The following is a 21,236-nucleotide window of genomic DNA, read 5'->3' as shown; positions in this document are numbered from 1 at the left end:
AGGCGGTAAATGACCGTCTTACCCCCACTCGGGTAAGGGGTAAGGCGATCATTCACCGCCTTGCTGTGTCTTGGCAGTAGGGTCCTGTCGGGCAGCTCAGCAGTAGCGGATCCAAGTTGGAGATCAATTCTTCTAAGATTAGACATTATTAGTAGGACTTGTGACAAAGAAGGAAACATATTATAAACCTAAACTACAAACTTTTAAATGATGAAAACATACAAGCTTCAAAAACTAGGTTGAATTAGCCAATTAGTTTTGTCCTTTAGGAACATAGTACAAACTTAACTATCAGAAAACATCTATTTCATTATCAAATTAAGTCATTAGCTTATGATGGTGATGTTTAACATTAATGTTTCCATAAGGATGGACCATCATCCTCAACAACACATGTTTAATGAACAAGTCAATGGGATTGAGTGACTTGTTCTCCTAGTGGTTGAGCTATAATGGACAGAAAAACTAGTAGCTAGCTTGCTTTTGTTCAGTGCTCCTCATCTGACTTATGGAAGAGGAGAAAGGACATTAAAAAGGTCCACTAAATAATCCATCTTTATAATGAGTTTAATCCTTAACCTCTTCATGGTCACAACTATATAAATACATGACTAAGTCACCAACTAAAGCATTCAGCTATAGGTGTGAATTGTGAAGACTAAAGAGTTCCTAGTTAGAGTTCCTACCTAATATCTTCAGGGTTGCCCAAAACTACTATCTCCATGGATTTTCCTCTAGCTACCCTGATAATTGGGTTAGTACTTGTTCTAGGAACTCTTGCCATTCAAGCAGAAGCCAGGGCATTCTTTGTCTTTGGTGATTCACTTGTTGATAGTGGAAACAACAACTACTTGTTAACCAGTGCTCGTGCCGATTCGCCACCTTATGGTATCGATTATCCGAGTCGTCGACCCACCGGTCGTTTCTCTAATGGGCTTAATATCCCAGACATTATCAGTTGAGTTCTGAATTCTTTTTTCTTATTCTATGCTCTGTTTTTTTTTTTTTCTGCAGTAAAAGGTCCAAAAATCCGCAGCAATAGCCTATAACTATGTCTATTGTAATCTTATAAATTTGTTACATATCAGGTGAGTCAATTGGTGAGCAGCCTGTAGAGCCCTACTTGAGCCCTTCACTTGAAGGTGATAGACTACTTAATGGAGCCAACTTTGCTTCAGCTGGGATTGGAATTCTGAATGACACAGGGATCCAATTTGTAAGTGGAAATGATGAAATTTTCTTTGGTAATTCTCTTGAATTGAATTGATTTGTTCATACCCAGTTAATAATTTGCTATATATATTTGCAGATAAACATAATTAGAATGCCAAATCAACTTCAGTACTTCCAGCAATACCAGCAAAGAGTAAGCCAGAGAATTGGAGATGCACAGACACAACAGCTAGTGAACCAGGCACTTATCCTTATTACTGTCGGTGGAAATGACTTTGTTAACAACTACTACTTGGTTCCTTACTCAGCAAGATCTCGTCAATATTCTCTCCCTGATTATGTTCGCTATCTCATCTCAGAGTACAAAAAGATTTTAATGGTAACCTTCAAAACCCTAACAATTTGCATGGAGAGTGTGGGGAAGAGATAAAGATGGGAGTTATTATGGGATGTGTAGTACTGTAGTGGCACTGTGGGAGTTGGTGAGACAAACAAGCACTGTGGGAGTGCCATTAAAGCCTTTATTAAATATGCATAAATATAAGGGACGGAAGAGGATAACTATCACGTTACACACTCAAATCACATCACATCACATCTCTGTACAGTCGTGTTAGTGTAGTCATATCGGACTATTTACATCTGATGTGACATTATTATCTCGGGTTCTCCTCTAACTGTAGTAAGAGTTGGAGGATTCAGCCCAGCAAAAATAGGAGGGGTTTTGATCATTTCACAAATGGCTTTGGAGGATCCAGCCCAGCAAAAACAGGGGGTTTTGATCATTTCACAGGTGACCAATTTTTGCTGGGTCGGATCCTCCAGCTCCCGCCACGATTGGAGGAAAACCAAATTTAGAGAATTGTTATTACCTCTCCTGGAATTCTACCAGCTATATTTATCATTGTCAAATCATAAAAGATGAAGAAGGAGAAGTGAATGAACTAATTGTTGAAATTCCACGGAAGACGGAAATAATAATCTCACATTGGATGTGAATAGTTTCATGTGAAAATTTTTGAGGATGAGTTCTATCCAAATCCCTGATAAATTGTATCAGAGATGGGACAGATCCCGCGTATCTAATACTGTCTTTTATTCATAATAGCCAAACAAGATCCACATTCTTTTTCATATATTAATAAATTTTGCAGAGGCTGTATGACTTGGGAGCTCGAAATGTTCTTGTAACTGGAACTGGGCCTCTGGGTTGTGTTCCAGCTGAGTTAGCACAGAGGAGTCCCGATGGGTCGTGTGCTGCTGAGCTGCAAAGAGCTGCTAACCTCTTCAACCCTCAACTTGTTCAGATGGTAAGCCAAGTGAACAGTGAGATCGGCACAGATGTGTTCTTTGCTGTTAATGCGTATCGGATGAACATGGACTTCATCAGTAACCCTCAGGCTTATGGTAAGTTGACCAATACAACCTTTAAGGGATCCAAGTGGGTAGGTTTTCCTTTCCTTTTTTGGCGGTGAACAGGTGAATAGCGGTTAGTTGTTCCTCAAAATCATTATTCACCTTTAAATTTCATCCAATTATATATAACCTTAATTCCCAAACAAAGCATGCAGTACTCATAAGATAAACCCATAATTGCACTACTAGTGATGATAGATTGTATCTGGTTGAACTAAACCAAACAAAACTTAATTGATTTTCCATTCCATGAGAACTTGTCAATATATATATATGTATAGGGCTGATGTTCTCTGTGCCGCAACGCAGGCTGCGCCTAGTCACATGGGCTGGCCATTCAAGGGGTGGGGTAGTCATTTTCCCACCCCCATGTGTTTGGGCATACCCTACGCCCCCGGCACAAAGAACATTTGGCCTATATTAATGGACAATGTTTTCTATGAGCGTGCTCTAAATGTTCCTGGACCACTGTGTCTATCTCTCTCTTTCCCTTCCTTGAAATGATATCTTTGTCCCTAAAATGATTCCTTTTTAGGAGTAGTGGTTAGGTGTTTCCTACCATTGTAGGCTAGAAACACTCTCCCTACCCCCCCCCCCCACGCGTACATACAATGCCCATATATGTACATATATGGAAAAAGATTGCTACAGTGTCTTTGTATAAACTTTCTTTATACTCCCCTCACATAATAACCCATGTGACCCCCATGTTAACATTTTTCTCTCGTATCCTGATCATGTGGGTCCAGTGGTCCACACACACATAAGTGTATGAAAAAATATTGCTACACTATCCTTGTACAAATTTCTTTATACCTTCTTCACATAATAAATAATGCGACCCATGCTAACATTTTTCTCTCTCCTATCCTGATATAATGTGGACCCATGTGGATGTTACTATTTTCCAACCCTTCATTGGTTTTATATGCAAATTCTTTCTTACACTACCCTTGTAAAAACCCCTTTCCCATATGAATATATATATATATACTTTTGCCACTAAAAAACAGGAAGGAAAAAAAAAAAAAAAGCTCTAAGTGAACCGTCCTATCAGGTGGGTTTTTTAGTAACTCATTCATTGCCAAGCTAGGTCAACCACAACTGATCAAGAACATGATTAATTGGTTTAATATTGAATTAGTACTAAAAATAATTTGCTTAATTTGATGAATTATTAATACAGGTTTTGTAACATCAAAGATAGCATGTTGTGGGCAAGGAGCTTATAATGGGATTGGACTATGCACAGTTCTGTCAAACCTGTGTCCAAACAGAGATATTTATGCATTCTGGGATGCTTTCCATCCAAGTGAGAGAGCAAACAGGTACATTGTCCAACAGATCCTGAGAGGCTCTGCTGATTACATGCACCATGGGAACTTAAGTACTGTCTTGACCACAATTGATTCCAGAATTTCTGCAGTTGCTTCCAGGACCTAATAAAGTTCCATTTCAACAAGCAATTACTACTATTACTATTACTCCATATTTTCATGTATTTCTTTTTAATTAATAATATTGGCGAGTGCATGCATTAGTGCTTTCTAGTGTGAGTCAAGATATAAGGTTGATCAACCATATTAAAAGGATTATCAGATTTTAAGATCCATGGTTTCAGATTGTAGTTTGTGAATTTGTGTGAGGAAAGCGAGTGTTTTTCATTGTCTAGTCCATATTATTATTTGTTTGTCTATGCATTAGAGATGATTAATGGAAGATTATATTTTTCAATTTCCAAAAGTAGGGTTTTGTTTATAAATGATGATGATTATTAAGCTTCCATCTTAAAATCAATTGATTCAAAGTGGGTGGTCTCTTGTGGCTCTTATACTTGACTCTTATGAGTAGGTATTTTCTGGGCTCTATCTTTGTGCGTGGAGCAAGACCCATCATCGATGGAGGCCCAACATATTTGCTCTAATACTATATTAAGTTTCCATCTTAAAACCAATTGGTTCAAAGTGTGGTAATCTCTTGTGACTCTTATACTTGACTCTTACGGGCAGGCTTTTTCTGGGCTCTGTCTTCGTGGGTAGAGCAAGACCCATCATCGACGAAGGCCCAACATATTTGCTCTAATACTATATTAAGCTTCCATCTAAAAATCACTTGGTTCAAAATGTGGTGGTCTCTTGTGACTCTTATATTTGATAGTTGAAGCATCCACAGCGGATGTGAGATTACCTCAATAATGATAAACCCAACTTATATTAAATATTTCTCTACTGTAATAATGGGTGGAATTGCTATTTTCAGTCCTATTTTATGAAACCATTGGTAAAAGAAATTTTTTTCCGTTTCACGTGATGAAATTAGTTAGATGTCCCAACTAATTAAGAACTCCCTTATTTTATTTGTAATCAATGTTTTAAGAGGGGTTCGGAATCGGTCAATTAGGGAGGATTTCGATCCGAATTGGGAAAATTGTGAATCTAAATTATTTTATGATGAAAATTGAATTGGTTCAAGAATTAACAATCGACCCATGAATCAGTCCGGTTCAAGATGAATTACAAAGAAAATGACTAAAAATCAGCTGATTTGAATCTGATTCCCGATTTTTTAAACTATGGTCGGGAAAGAATTCATTTTCAGAGTTGACTAGGTTAATGGTCTGAGGTCTTGGACCAGGGATATTTAAGATTGTTGCCTATGGGACCCAAAAGTAAAGGGTGATTTTCTGTTAAAGTTGCATATCATTTATATTTGCCAATCAAAACCAAGCTATGTCATCTTCTTTAATTTGATCCTTACAGGTTATCTTTGTGGAAGCTAAACTGTTTTTTTACCAAAAATTAAGATTTTTTCTTTGTTAGTGTAGCTCTAATGCCTTAGCCATTAATGTTGTCTTTAATCACGTACCTCCTAACTTTACTGACTACCATTTCTACTGTTTTCACATCAATATTAATGATGAGTCTTATCCGCAATGCCTGTGTTCTAGGCCCTGCGCTTCTACTCTTTGTTGCCTTGTCACTCACTCTAAGTGGCGCCTGGTTCCCCTCTGCAGTCTGCACATACTTGGTTTTGTGTTTTCAGCGTCCTTCATTGAGGCTGAGGCAGTTTGGGGTGCCATTCTTTTTGCTCAAAGCTTGTATTCTTGTTGTTTTGGCGCTTTAGAAGTTGGACTCTTTGTTGGATTGGGCCATTTGTTCTCTACACTGGCTGCCCATATGCTTGGGCGCAGGCTGTGCTGCGGCACAAAAAACACTCTCCTTTTTTTCTTTGTGTCTATTTTTTGCAATGTATTTTGTGAATCTGAAAGAGTAGTGTCACAGAGAGATGCAAAAAGAAGACCAAAGGAATACAAGTTTTATCCTAATCCCAATTGTAATAATGTCAAATCAGATGTGATCCCCCCCCCCCTCCCCTCACACCCTGGATATCTTTATCACCTCCAATTCCTTGTCCAGCCCAGGTCCCTAGTTCCTTTAATAAGGGGGGACTGAAATGATCACCCTATTTTTGCTCAAATACTCTAACCGGGTGAGGTCCACCATCCCTATTCTGGCAACCGGATAGAAAATTGGAGAAGATAATTTTCCCACGCACCCCTCCCACATGATGGAACAATAGATGTGGTTGTTGCATATAAGAAAAATATATCTACAAATGGCCAGATAGAAATCAGGGTAGCCCATAACCCATTAACTAACCCTCTTCATTCAGTACACCTAAAATTGAAAATGCCATTCAATCCTCAGCCAATTGAGGGTTAGTTGGAGCACTTTTCTTTTCCAATCAAACCACCTACCCAGCTTGCTTCAATAAATTCAAATCATGCAATGTAAAAAAACTATATTTTCTGACCATGGATTGGCAGCAACCAGCTTGATTGATCAGGATCCATGGGGAGCATTGTGGTCCCCATTACCTGTCAAAACCCCCAACCCTTAAACAGCATTATTAAACTTTTGGCCTCATGTTTTGGATCCATTCAACACTTGTGTCCGAATTATTTTTTGTCTCAATTTTTTGATACTATTATATCTGGGTTCAAGCTCAAAAAAATGGTGGATAGATCCCAAGAAGGTCGAACAACAAATATTTGAATACATTTATTGGAACATCAAAGAGTACATATTTTGGGTAAAATTTTTCCAAATTATTTTGATAAGTTTATCTAGGCAAGCCAAATATTTGCCATGTTGCACATTGGATGTCCAAATTTTATGTGATCCCCTACTCACATAGAGTTTGCAAAGAGTTAAAAAAAAATGGACTGAAAATTCATGAAGTGCAAGTTAGGAAGAATCTCTCATTGACTAACTATGAAACATTGGATAACTTCATAAATCAGTTGGGCCCTCTCCATTTAATAGAGTAAGCTTTTTAGTGGGGAAGAATATCACTTTTAGTCTCACAGATTGCTCACCAACAAGTGTGAGGATTTACTTGCTTTTAAATATATGGGAAGTAGTTTTCTGTCCGGGAGTCTAGCCTACACCAGCACTCCCATGTGTCTATCTCTCTCTTTCTCAAAACAAGGGGTAAAGGTGTTTATTCATATGGGGAGGTGAGAGTTAGACTCATGGGAGTGCTGGTGTAGGCCACACTCCTGGATAGAGTTCTTTTTGCCTACATATATATAGCAGGGTTTGTGGTTGAGGTTCCACTCATCTTTTTAGAACTGGGCTTAAACTTTATCCATAGAATTAAAAGTTTAGCATCGGGTTTCTTCATCATAATGCTTAAGTGAAGGGGCAGTTTCAACACCAAACAATAAGTCATGGAAATTTGTAATGGGACATTATTTCATGGTCACATTACTAATGGTGAGGGGATTCTTCCTCCCCTCAATGTTCTCTGTGCCGCAATGCAGTTGCGCCCAGACACATGGGTGGTATTTCCGCCATTCAAGGGAGGTGGGGCGGTCATTTCGCCCACTCTCATGTTTCTGGACGCAACCTGTGCTCCGACATAGAGAATATTTGGCCAAGTTTAATTTTGTGCTATAAGAATCAAAAATTGGGAGAAAGAACGCGCCAGACACATGGGCAGTATTTCCGCCATTCAAGGGAGGTGAGACTTTCATTTCACCCATCCTCATGTGTCTAGACGCAACTTGTGCCCTGACACAGAAAACATTTGGCCAAGTTTAATCCTGCACTTTAAGAATCACAATTGGGAGAAAGAACGCACCAGACACATCGCCCTTGCGTCCTAAAATTAGGGCACTCAAAATGACCACCGCACCCTTGGTCATTTCCAAAATTTAGGGTTGCGGAGGTTATTTCACGTATCCATGTCTCAGGACATAGAGGCGACGTGTGTTGCACGACCAATTGGCGCTTTCCCTGCAATTTTATTTGAATAACTTTTGTGGTGGGGTGAGAATAGAGCTTTTTGATGCTAAGTGTAGGGTTGCAGACTTGCCGTAAACAGCATAGGGAAGCACATGATTTACGGTAGAACGTTAAATGGGTTTCCCTGTACCGTGTATCTGTAAACTTTTATTAAAAACATTTTATTTAGTATATACTGTACCGGTTGTTTACTACAATTAGTGATTTAGAACTTCAAGAGACCAGAGGAAAAGCTTTTTGTGGGATTTTGTTGGTAATTACCGATTCTTTATTGTTGGATCTTCAAATTATCAAAATCAATCTTTCGTGATGATATCAGGGTCTTGTTCACCTTTTTCGTCTGTGTCTGATTTTTGTTAATAAAAATCAAATTTGAAATCAATGACACTGTTCTCTCTCTCTTTTTTCTTTTTTTATAAAACTGTTTGTTCTTCCATTCAAGCCTTGCTGTTGAGTTCTATTGCAGAATTATTTGATGGGTTGTCGAATTTTGTTTCTATTAATTTTACTTGTGAAAAAGGTTGAGGCTCGTTTCTGAACTTATCGAATTAAAACCCAACAAAAGTTAGTAAATTTAAGAGCTAATCACCCGAATTTACTATCCCCCTACTAATCCGATAAAAATTATATCAAATTGCGAACTGGGTGTCTGTGGATTTAAAGAGCTAATCATCCTGCGCTGTACGTGAGCTATGATTTGGAGTTAGGACCACCTCACAAGATCTCCAATGTAAAATAACCTGGTTTTGATAATTGTAGTCATTCACCCTCTTGGTCTTTCCCTGGACTATTCGACATTCTTTCTCTAATGCTCAAAAAACGAAGGAATCCATCACACAATAGCCTGAGAGAAACCATATTATCCAAGTTACCTCAGCCCAAATGCACAGATTTGAAGATATCTTTACATGTCATGTCATCTCCAATGCAGGTACTTTGGGTAAAATGAAGGATCCAGGTATTACATCATGAGAGGAAGACACCTTCCCTTCTCCTTGTTCTGCACATATTGCAAGTATAAACCTTTTTATGATTAGAAGACTTTGTTAGGAAATGGGCTCCCAGTCCTTTTTGAGTTACAGTTATCAGCAAGCCACATAGGGAAACAAATTTAAATTTGAATGTGAGTTTCCATTGTTTTATCTGATCCATATTATCTCATCTTGAGGATCCCTAGATATTAGTACATCTTGAAGAAGCTCAAGGAAGCTGAGTGATCCAGGAGATGCCTGATTCTGAGACAGCATGTAAAGCAAAATGTCTATTTTTACACTAAAGTGTAGAGTACAATCTAGGGAATCTCCCAGTGGGGATTCATCTCATCATATCATCTTCCCATAAACCAATCATATTGCTGGTCCCACCTTATACTTGATCCATTTGTTAAAGTTGGGAAGAATGACTCTAGGGTTTTTTCCATAGAGACTGAAGAATCACTCTTTCTGCTAGATGAGTATCTCAATAGTATCTAATAATTTCATATCATAAGAATTGTTAACTGGAAGTTTCCAAGACCTTCTTGAAAGAAAGTGTTCCATAAACAGATATTTCTATCACAGATCTTGACAGATGAAGAGATTTAGGAATTCTGTCATGTGTGTGCAGTATTTGGACAATCAGGTTGACTGCTGACATTGACACCTGAAAGTTTGAGTCCATCTGAACTGCTAATTTTGTATGCATCTAGCAGTTTGTACTCATCCACCCCCCCCCCCTCCTAATCCTTGGATTTTTTAAGTTCCTATGCTTTTTAGAATGGAAGAACTTCCAGCTTTATTCTCGTTGGGTGTGGAAGCAGCTCCAACAGAAATTATTTTTAGTAAATTTTGTCGATTGTTCTAAAGTCAAAACCCACCTCACACTATTATCTGCTACCCTACTTTTTTGTGTTAATGAATTCTCTCTGCATGATCTTGTCGGAGATCATCTTCTGCAGAACATATCTGAACTTCCACCAGACTTGTTTGATTGCTTAGTGATGTACTTTCCGCCACTGGAATTGCAGAAGTTACAAGAAGAAGTGTGAGGAAATTTGCAGTTGTTATTCAAATTGTCATTCCTCGAAAAATCCATATGATTTATTTGTTTACTTTCATCTGCTTCAGATGTGCCATTTATGTAGGAAAAGTTTGTCCTACTTAAATGCCATGCATCCTTCTTCTGAAGTTTTGTAATTTGTAATATTTTAAATATAGCAGAAAGAGGTGAAGCTGCAGAATGTACTTCCCTTTGTACATATTTATCTTTGGCAGAATGAATTCTGTCTTTTGACATGGATATTATGGTTCATCATATTTCCAACACAATTGAAGTTCTGGAAAAATTAAAACTGGACAATGTCAAACAATTTCTGGTGTAATTTTTAAGTTGATTGTTTTTTTCTTTGCTGAATGGATGTTTCTTGAATATATGATTCGGTCTCTATTTGTTGGTTCTGCTCTTTTTTATCCTAACAGAGTATTATTTCCCTGAAAATTTTAAGTTTGTATTTTATTTTCAATCTTTGCTATTATTTTTTTTATTAATATATTTCATGCCTATTTTCTCCTAATGTTATGAAATTTTTCTCACTTCCAAATTTATCTAAGTAACCTGATTTCCTTGCTACTATTGTTTTTAAATATGTTTGAGCCATTACTCTTTCAAGTTTGTCTTGAGGTCAGTATCAGAGAAAGCACTAGGAGCTTAAACTTCTCAAGCCAGATATCTCATATTGTGATGCTTGCCTTATGTTTGGGGACTGGGAATCCTAGAAAAAATTCGGTTCTTGTGGATTGGTGCAACGACATATGCAACAATACCTTCTTGTTCTGTGAATTCATGTTAAGAATCCAAAAAGAGAGAGCCGCCATCTACAAGGAGGGGAATGTGCAGTCAACTTCAACCCTAACCCAACCGATCCCACTTTGATTTGGCAGTTCTTGTTGGGATTCTATGTGGAAGGCGGATGTAATAATCTCACATCGGATGTGAGTAGCCCGATATGGATACTTATAGTTACTTGGGCACCCTCTCCTTAACTGCTAGCTTTTAAGGGTGACTTCTACCCAAGTCCCTAACAAGTGGTATTAGAGCTAAGGTTGTGGCAGAGCCAGGGCTTGGCAATCCAGTATTCCAGTGTGCCTCCATGGACCAGCACGAGCTAGGCCAAGGAGAAGGAAGAGATTGTGTATCACCTGCATTGCAACTTCTTCTGGATCCTCTGCTGCTGATTCATTAACCTTTTATGCCAGTTAGGTTGTGTCTGTTCCTTGTAGGCTTTTAGTAGAAAGTTAGAGTACGGACTTAGAAGTAGAGATGTTGATCTTAGGACATATACTTCTCCTTCATATTTTGGGGCCTGGAGGTTATGGAAAGAAAAGAAACCTGTGATGTTTTGAACAAAGCTCTTTGGACTTTGTGGAAAGATGGGTCATCATGGATGAGAGCATTGGCATCCTAGTTGGTTCTGTACTTCACCCCAGTTCAGTTGAATTAAGTATACAATAACTTGTTTCCACCCACCCCAAACTTCCCCCCCCCCTAAAAAAAAAAATCTTATGTGAGGTGATAAATTTGTTATTTTCAAATTTATATCCGTTTTAGATATTGTAATCTTTCATTTCTGATATTCTATCAAGCTTTCATTTACCTTTTCTTTTTTCCTGAAAAGAACAGAGCTATGATGCTAGAAAACCCTCAAAATTCCAGAAGTCAGGCTTTACTTCATTCTGTCACTCTTTAGAACATCGATCATTGATGGAGAATGGTGTTCAAATGATTGCTCCTTTTGAGAAACAGTGGGTCCTGCATTTTCCCTTTTGGATAAATTATTATTATTATGTACATGATTATGTATGTGAAGTACATGTACTGTCCTTATTTCAGCTGCACTATGGAGTACTATATTTACTTCTGGAATCTATCAATGGTAATATTAATGATGGGAGGAAAGATGGAAGGTATGGAATGAATGGCATGCTTTCAGTTATGTGCATGGATCAGTATACATGGTTCTATGCATTGGGACACCACTCTTACTATGGAAATTATGACTATAGATACTGTAACTTTGACACAGTTATTGAAATCATTGGTGGCCTAAGGCTGTCAAGCAGATCCAACCTGTGGACCGGTTGAGAAAAAAAGGCATACAAAAATTTGAACCAATGAATCATAGTAGCAACTGGAGACAGATGTTCTGGGAATCATTATTCAGAACATATCTATTAATTTGAAGGACAGTTGCCTAGATAAAGCAGCACAGATTGCATTTCTCCCATCTTTTGATGGCAGAATTGGTGAAATAACCATTCCAGGTAAAACTATACCTGCATATCTACCTTTTCTTGTGGTATATAATGTTGTTCTTGGTTGTGACTATTCAGCTTTCCTTCCATGTATCCATTGTGCTAATTCATAATTCCATTATTACTTCAAACCTGATCAAGTTGGAACTTGGAAACAGGGCTTAAATAGTTAAATGAATTTGGAAAGGGGAAAAAAAAAAGGCAAACAGGCAGGCCTAGTTAACATTTGCATGAACTTTGATGATGAACTTGTCAAGCTTACTGTGGGCAGAGGTACCATGGCATTAATATTGATAGAGTAGTTCTGACATAGTTTACATAATTTCTTGTTTCAAGCAAATCCATGACTGTAGGAATATGTACTGTATGCCTAGTGTGGCAAATGATTTCTATGTTCCAGAATCAATTAGGTGTGGAATACCAGTTCAACTCAACTTCACTAAGCTTTTTCCCCTTGAGTCAAGAATGGTAAGGGGAAGTCCGAGAGGATAGGGTTCTGGAGAAATGCCAGAAAGAAAGAAAGACGGTGAATCAGATAAATGAAGGTTAAGACAACCTCTCTCCAGAACTCTCAAAGAATAGAGGCAGAAAGCGCATGAGCTTAAGCTGTCTCAAAAATTTTGAACTAAATGTGGTCGGCTACATTAATTAAATTCCACTGATCAACTCCAATTAAGTTCATGTTAGTTGTCAAGCGTCGTTGTCAGCAGGGGAAACAATTTGTTCAGGGTTGATGCTGATTCCTTAAACATGCACTGGTCCTTACGCCTAACTTGGTGGAATCCTCTCCAGGATCATGGGGTTAGGTCAGTCAGATTTCAATTGTTCCTCTTGCACATATTCTGCCTAATCATGTGTCAGCAGTTTTACATGCTATAATCTAAACATTTTAGGAGTCTAATCTACTATTTTATTGAGGCTTCTGAAAGAGAAATTCTTGGTTGATTTGAATTGTTCCTTTTGCACATATTCTGCCTAATCATGTGCCAGCAGTTTTACATGCTATAATCTAAACATTTTAGGAGTCTAATCTACTATTTTATTGAGGCTTCTGAAAGAGAAATTCTTGGTTGATTTGAAGATGGGGAATTGTGAACTCTATGGCAATGTTTCTGTTCCAAAATACTGTTTCTAAGTCAAAAACAGTTTTTTGTGTTTCTGTGATTTTGGAGTAATTCTGTATCAACAAATGTTGTATAGTAAAACTGGAAAAAAAAATTGTTTCTGCCACTAGGGGAAAAAAAAACCGTATGGATTGCATATTAAGAGAAGAATTTCTTCTATTCTGTGGTGGCGGTGGTGGTGATTTGGGAATATCGAGTCAGTATCGTGCACATTTTTGCTTTCAGTTTGTGTTTCTGTTTTTTCGAAGCTCATTTTTGGTGTTTCTCAAAATTGTGCCAAATCCTTTTTTCTTTTTTCTGTTTTTGCTGATTCAATAAACGGAAGAAAAAAAAAAAACAAACCGAACGACACACATACAAGATTTATTCCATTTCTGTTCCAAAAAACAATAGAAACAGTTTTTTTAAACGTTGCCATACAGCGCTGGAGTGGCTGAAGTTTTAAGAAGTTTCAACTTTCCCATGATAGAAAAGGGCATTTCATCTTTCCATTTCTCTAACTGTGGTGCAGTCAACTAGTGATATAACAGGACATTTCATCTTTCCATTTCTCTTACTGTGATGCAGTCAACTAATGATAGAAAAGGGCATTTTATCTTTCCTTATCTTACTGTGATGCAGTCAACCAACTAATGGTAGAAAATGATATTCTATTAATTGTGTCACACGCATGGAAATATTTTTTTTTTCTGCATTCCAATAGTTTCTGGTCTTAAACATGAGTTGTTTAATGTTTACAATTCATATGTTTAATACTTAAAAAGTTTATGTTCTTCATATTTTCACCATATGTTCCAGTCAAGAGAAGTGAGATCAATAAAGCAGATGGAAGGGTATTCTATTAATTTTATACAAGTGGAAAAAGGCAGAGCCAACTGTTGGTTGGTAATAGAGAAGTAACCACAGTTTTCTTCTTGATAAAGAAGGAAGTGATGCTGTAGTTTGGGTTTCCATTACCTGAGGATGGGACAGTGATAAGGGTGATTTGAGTGTGGTTCCATGATTCTGCTCCTAATGCATAACCTGCCATTCAGAAGCTTAAAACAAGCATCAGAAGGGTATTTTATGATGTATACATAGAGATATATTGGATTGTTGATACAGAACAAAAAGTCATCTTTTTTTCACAATTCTAGCAAAACCAAACCTCACATTTATGCTTCATAACATAAATAAATGGACTTCTGATTGGCACCTTCAGTCACTGACCCCACCAAATGCAACCCTTATAATTTGTGATGGCAGTTTCAAAGAGGATACTCATGAGGCAGGCTGAGCTGCTGTTATTTTTCATAAACAGAATTTTATCTTGGTTTCATCAGAGTTTGGTTATGCAGGGACAGCGTGGGAGACAGAAGCAAAGGGACTCCTCAAGGGACTACAAAATATAGAAGATTACAAATCAGAAGGCATTTTCATTTGGACTAATTGTAGTGACCTGGTGCAATGGATCGAACTAGACTCTCAACAGTGGCTGTGGGAACTTTTTACCTTTTTGTGGGACATCAAAGCTATTATGACAAAATTTTTCTTATGTCAATGTAATTAAACAGGATAGAGCTTTTATCTTTTTAGCTCATGACCTTGCTGTTAAAGCAATATGTTCCAGAAATTGTAAATCTTTTGATGTATTATCTTCTTAGTTTTAATAGACTTTTGGCTTTCTACCAAAAAAAAAGTCGTCTTTTAAGGGAATTTCAGTTAAAACTCTGGGTTCTCAGATGCACTAGTGCTCAATATGTTTACCAAAATACCCTCCAGACGATGCTGGGCCTTCATTTTATTAAAGTAGTGTATTAGTACCTTACAGGAAAAGAGTTGCAGGCCATATGGAAGGCTATACCTGACAAAAGCATAAAGGATCCATCCCCCCCACCCCCCACCCAACCCAACCCAACCCTTTTCCCCCATAGCCACATGTGGTAAGCTTCAGTCTAGTAAAGCCCATCTCAATTCTTATTGCAAAAGAAAGTCTTCTGGAACCCTTCACAAAATTTAAAAGAAAAAATATCTAACAAGCCTTCAAACCACTATTTGATGGGAGCCACTCCATTGTGGAGTGTGGACTGGACAAACAAATGCCCTAAAGCCAATAGGAAATGTTCCACATTTCAAAGGTGGCAATGGCACTAGAAAAGTGTATTGTACAAAGGGTACAGTCATGAAAACTTTATGGGAAAATGATCCACTCGTCTTTTCACACTTTCTCTCTTTCTTGACACATACTCTCTCTCTCTCATATTGTGCATCCATGCATAAAAACTGTGTATCCATTCTCTCTGCACCTCTCATTGGTTGGCTGTGGGGAACATTACACGCTGGTGCCATGGCAAGGTTATCCCCCTCCTATACTTTATTCCCTGTTCATTGGCTGAAACTCTTTCTAGATGCAGTACCCTTATTAGGCTTTCATGACATGCCAAAGACCACTAGTAGAGGTCACCCTTAGGAGTCAATGTCTAAAAGGATGTACCCAGTGCACAGGCTCCTATCACTGCTAGGTCGGGGAGGGTCATAATGTTCGCAGCCTTACCCTCCCCCCTCCCCTTTCACGCAGAGCCTATTTTCCAACTGAAACCTATGACCACTAGATCACAATGGAGCAACCTAATCGTTGCACCAATGTCTGCCTTCTGAGAAGTCAATGTCTATCTAATACAAAACATCGGTTTCGATGTCATCCTTTGTCGTCGTCCAATAAAGAGAACAACCCAACTAGAAAACTTTTTTCCCATAAAAAGAAGGAAACCTATATCATGAAATCAGCACACTTCATTAACGATAAAAAAAAAAGGATAATCCTTGTAACTACAAGGTAATATCCAAAAAATAGAACCCATTTAATGGATTCTAATTGCAGGAATGCTTAAACCACAAATCAGCATGATCAGATGCTGAAAACAATTAATTCATTACGTACAGTACTGATTTGAATCATAAGAAAAAAGTGTAATTAAATTCACTAAATAAAATTTAAAGATCCGACTTCAAGATTGTTTTTTACAAAAAGCTTAACATGTCAAGTACCTAAAATAGACCAAAAGTCCAGAAAAAGGGCACTTGGGTCAGCCAAAGACACAGAGAGCTCAACCTGTATAGTGTATACACACCCCTAGTGACTGCATATGGGTCCATTCTGCAGCATAACTTGTCCTTGTAAATGAAAATGGAGATTTAAAGTGTAAGTATCTTATGTAAAGGGACAAACAAAAGGCCTTATGTGGGGACCTAGGAGATCTGAATAAGCCTGATTTCAGGATTCTCATTGATGCAAATGTTCCAATCCAATATTGTGGTTTAAAAGAACAGAATCAGGATCCGGATCCATCCTGATTGATTTCAATCCTGATCGGATCAAAATTGATCAGGGTCAGTCAAGAATCGGCCAAAATATGCCCTAACCCTAGAAATCCAGTATGGATACATCGAATTGAATCGGTCATTTCTTGGGCAGTCTGAGCATACAATCCGATCAAAATGCTTAAACAACGGGCGGCGAAAGAAAATGATCAACATTATTAATACATAATTAAATGTTATTGAGAAGCTTTAAAACCCTAATTAATGATTACCATTATGCTTAAAATTAAGGAGATGTCCAGATCCTCCCAACCACCCTAATCTGCCAACCTGTAAAGGTCAACAATGTCATCAACATAGGGGTACCCCAACCCATTAAATTGGTCTCTATCACACCTAAAGTATAAAGAAACATTAAAAAGTGGGCAACTTTATTAGTCCTTTTAATTAATTAAGCATGGACCAAATAAAGTTTGTTGCCATGGTATGGATCATTATCACCTACAATTCTGACACCTTTCAATTCCCTTACAATCCCTCCAGGCAGTGGGTTAGTGGTCATTTCAGCTCTCATGTGAGGGATTGTAAGGGAATTGGAAGGTGTTAGAATTGTAGGAGATAAAAATTCCTAGTTTCTCTGCTTTCTTTAGGAAGTGGAAGCATCAATCAATTCTTACCAAAAAAACACAAAAAGCATCAATCAATCTTTTTCAATACCATTCCATCACAATCCAATACAATACAAGTAAGTACTAATAAAAAAGATACGAAACTAAATCTGTCATATCTATAAAAATAAATAAATAAATAAAATGGTGAACAATATCACTTGTTGGAAAATTAATTTAGGGTTTAAGAATGTTAACCACGCTCTTGGCGTGGCTCCAATGCCTAGACATAGTAACCATCTCGAAAATGACTGCCTTGCCCCCATGAAAAGGCAGAAATCCCATGGGACAAGGCGATTAGGTGTTTATACACGAGCCATTAGCGTTCCTTTTCCCATTAATTCAACATACATCTCTGCTTAATAAAGTTTGTTTTTTCGATTATTTATAGGATAGGTGCTTTAGAGTGTTGGTTTATACATGAACATGTATGAACTCTTTCACTTATTTTTTATATAAAATTTAAAGAAAGAAAAAAAGAAAACCTTAAAATTACAATGCAACTCAACTTTGATTAGGATCTTATTTGTAAATCTGCGGATGAGTTACTGAGAGTAAAGATGAGAGGGGATTAGATTAATTCCATAAGGATTCATAATGATTCTGAATAGAAAAGCAAATTTGAAAACAATTCACACAGAAAAATTGATTGTATGTGGCAAATGACATATTCCCCATATCTTTATTTCCCTGCAAAAATTCGAATAATAATCGAATCATGTCTGAAGATCAGGACATAAGATTTCCCATTAGAAAATGAATGTGTGTCTCAAATTCTTATACTCGTTTGGCCTGCTTTGACAATTTTGGTGGCGACCCAAATCGGATCAGTGTTCTGGGCTTGGGCCACAGTATCATCCGATCCGTTGGATCGACCCGATTTTGAAGAGTATATATTCTTATTTCTATGCAAGTAAGAGTGAGAAGAAAGATTTGGGGGTTTTTTTCGTGTTAGGGTTTTGGGGGGGAGTTGTTGTTTCGCCGTTTGGGTGTTTTTGAGAGATTTCCGTTGTATTTTCTTCTATTACATAGTGAATCATTTTCAGCTTCGCTCGTAGACGTAGCATATCATATTGGTGTGTGTGTGAATGATGCTAAATCTCTGTGTTATCTTTGCTTTGTTTTGTTTCTTCGTATTCGTTGGTGTTTGCATTAATTGAGAATGTAAGATAGACTCCACCGTTGTAAGTTGTGGTTCTACTGTTGATATTTTTGTAATGTTAATTTGAGTTATATAATATTGCATTTGTTATGCATTATAAATCAATAATCCATTCCAAGAGATTATACTAAACATGACCTTTAGTCTTCCATCCATGATCTTAAACATTTGGACCCATTTTTTATTGGGATTTTCTTTTTTCTAATCTCATTTGCGCAACCTTAACATTTTGAGGGTCCTAGACATCCCACCCCTTAAAGATCTCATATCCAAACCATGGTTAAAGAGAATGAACTATACAACTATTTTGTAAATGTTCCGAATCACATAGTGGACATTTAAAATTGAGGCCGTGTTTAGTATAATTTTTTGGAATACATTATCGATCTAGAATGCAATTCAAAAATATATATCAAACGCAACCTTAATCTCTTATTAGTCCCATCGTTGGATTTCGGATTAAAATAATAAGACATAGATGAGATACCCTACTAATGAATTCGGGTTTCCTTAATTAATTATTCATACATATAAAAAATATATATATAAGTCACCATGCGCTGAATATGTTATTATAATATTGGCAAAGCCCCGAATTTGATTATGACATATTACCAAAACAAAATTTTTTTTATTATGACGAGGGCAGAATTTTTTATTAGAGAGGCTGTTTGTGATTAAAATGTTTTAGTGAGAATAGGATAAGGTGTTTTTCGGGAAATTTTATCACCTGCGGCTCCCCAGCCGGTTCTCTAGTGGCTCTAATAAAAGGGGGGTGGACCCTACTCAGGCAGTGTGTTCGATCAGGGGGTGGAATGGTCATTTCAACCCCCTATGAGAGGAACCGCACAACCGTACCGGTCAACGAACCTCAGGGGATAAAGGTCAATTTTTCGGGGCCTTAATCTTTTTCCCCATTTCTGGTTACAAGAAGAGAATGAGTTTATAGAGTTTTGCTAGTCTTATTGTCATGGTTTGAGGTATTGATATTGAATCGTCTGATACGGTTTGCATATTTTGAATGTGATTGATATTGATACCTGATTGATACTGTATCGGTGGAACGATACAAACAAGGGATAAAATAGTCAAATAAACTTATTTTTAAGAAAATCCAAAGATAAACTTGTCTGATACAACTGATCCATATTGATACCATATCAGTATCATATCGGTTTTGAAAATGACCGTACCTGATCCGATACCGTGCACTAGAACCATAATTATTATGGTCATTATTAGACATGTAGCATTTTTACCCAAAAAAATAAATAAATAAACATGTGGCATGACAGTCCCATCAAACATCCCCTAAAAGAAATGCTCTGTTTGACATTTAATTGGATGGTCAACACACCACATGTCGAACAGTGCTGCGAGTTTATGGATTTTTATACTTCTACATCATTGACAATTTGACGGTTGCTTCATATCATCTTAATATGAGAACAGATCCTTTACCAAAAATAAAAAATAAATATGAGAAAAGATCCCTTTCATTGAACAAATCTAAGTTTGAGCACTAACTAAGGTTTTGTATGGCAACATAAAAAAAAAAAAAACTCTTCATGTATTGTATTTATTTGAAATACATTTGGGATAAAATAATTATGAATGTTCAATCTAATTTTTTAATGAATCGGGTGAAAAAACACATTTGGAATAGTTTTGAGAAACAAATTAATAGTGGATTTTTTTTAAACAGAAAAACTCTGTCCGAGAATGTAGCCTACGTCAACACTCCCATGAGTCTATCTTTCTCCTCCCCATGTGAAAAGACACCTTTGCCCCATTATTTTGAGGAGGAGAGAAATAGATACATGAGAGTGTTGGCGTAGGCCACACTCCCGGACGGAAAACTACTTTCCTAAAAAAATATCGTTTATTCATGACTCATGACTATATATCACGCCAGTTTGACACTTCGACTACTACCACCACCACATAGCAGAAGAAATACTTATTTTAATCTGTATTCCATATGTATTTTTTTTTTCTCCTTTTTTAGGGGAAAAACTAATTCCTTTTTTCCCAGTTTTACCATACAACATTTGTTGGTACAAAAGTACTTGAGATTGATATGAACACAAAAAAATATTTTCTGACTCAAAAATACTAATTTGGAACAAAAACATTGTCATACACAACTTAAATTTGCATGTAACATACATGGTTGAACAATAAGGCTAGCTTTAAGCAGTTAAGGAAGCTTGGGCGAGAGAAGGTCTAATTAAGAGGATAGGAGCAAGATTCCTATCATCATGAAAGATTTGATAAAGAGACTACATGCTAATCTACCTCTAAGGGTATTAAAATAATCGAATGCCACAAGCGAAAAAATCAGTTTTTGTAGAATCTGAAATCTATCCACAATAGCAAAAAATACAATAGTACAAAAAACAAACAGCTACAATGCAAGGATAATAGGATATACATTGTTCGCAATGTGCCTACGTCAATAGTGAGATGAGAGTCGCTTCACTAGCAATGAAGAATAAGGTTACAACTTACAAACTCTCTTCCTCTTGCTTCTCTATTTACAAAGATTTCCCTCTTAACCTTAATGACCCCCATCATACCAATTTAAAGGGAAAACATAGAGATACCATTCTCGAAATTACCCCATATAAACCCTAAAAGCTTTCTTCGAGAGTTGCCGCCCCTGAACTAAGCTTCCCAAATTGACATGGCCAAACAAGAAAGGATGCAGTAAGCTGGTAGATCGGTTCCTCTAAGCTTCAAGCCCTATGGGCTTTTAACGGTGTGTTGAAGATGACTCACAACCCAAACCACAA

The 21,236-nt window shown here is 37.2% G+C and overlaps 1 protein-coding gene across 1 annotated transcript; it reads left to right on the top strand.

Moving 5' to 3' along the window:
• The first annotated feature begins 651 nt into the window (after positions 1–651).
• Positions 652–4,068, top strand: LOC122668811 (GDSL esterase/lipase LTL1-like). The gene is made up of 5 exons (XM_043865344.1): positions 652–957; positions 1,089–1,216; positions 1,310–1,552; positions 2,328–2,580; positions 3,776–4,068. Exons 1-5 carry the CDS (start codon positions 723–725, stop codon positions 4,030–4,032), a joined length of 1,116 nt encoding a protein of 371 aa, XP_043721279.1. The 5' UTR covers positions 652–722; the 3' UTR covers positions 4,033–4,068.
• The last annotated feature ends 17,168 nt before the right edge of the window (positions 4,069–21,236 follow it).

This window comes from Telopea speciosissima, chromosome 7 (genome assembly GCF_018873765.1).
Source record: "Telopea speciosissima isolate NSW1024214 ecotype Mountain lineage chromosome 7, Tspe_v1, whole genome shotgun sequence".
NCBI classification, from domain to species: Eukaryota; Viridiplantae; Streptophyta; class Magnoliopsida; order Proteales; family Proteaceae; genus Telopea; species Telopea speciosissima.
This window is presented reverse-complemented; position numbering and strand designations above follow the sequence as displayed.

Coding starts and splice junctions, on each gene's coding strand:
- LOC122668811 (XM_043865344.1), top strand. CDS start 723: ATGGATTTTCCTCTAGCTACCCTGATAATTGGGTTAGTACTTGTTCTA. Junction 1,217..1,309: donor ATGACACAGGGATCCAATTT/GTAAGTGGAAAT, acceptor ATATATTTGCAG/ATAAACATAATTAGAATGCC. Junction 2,581..3,775: donor CAGTAACCCTCAGGCTTATG/GTAAGTTGACCA, acceptor TTATTAATACAG/GTTTTGTAACATCAAAGATA.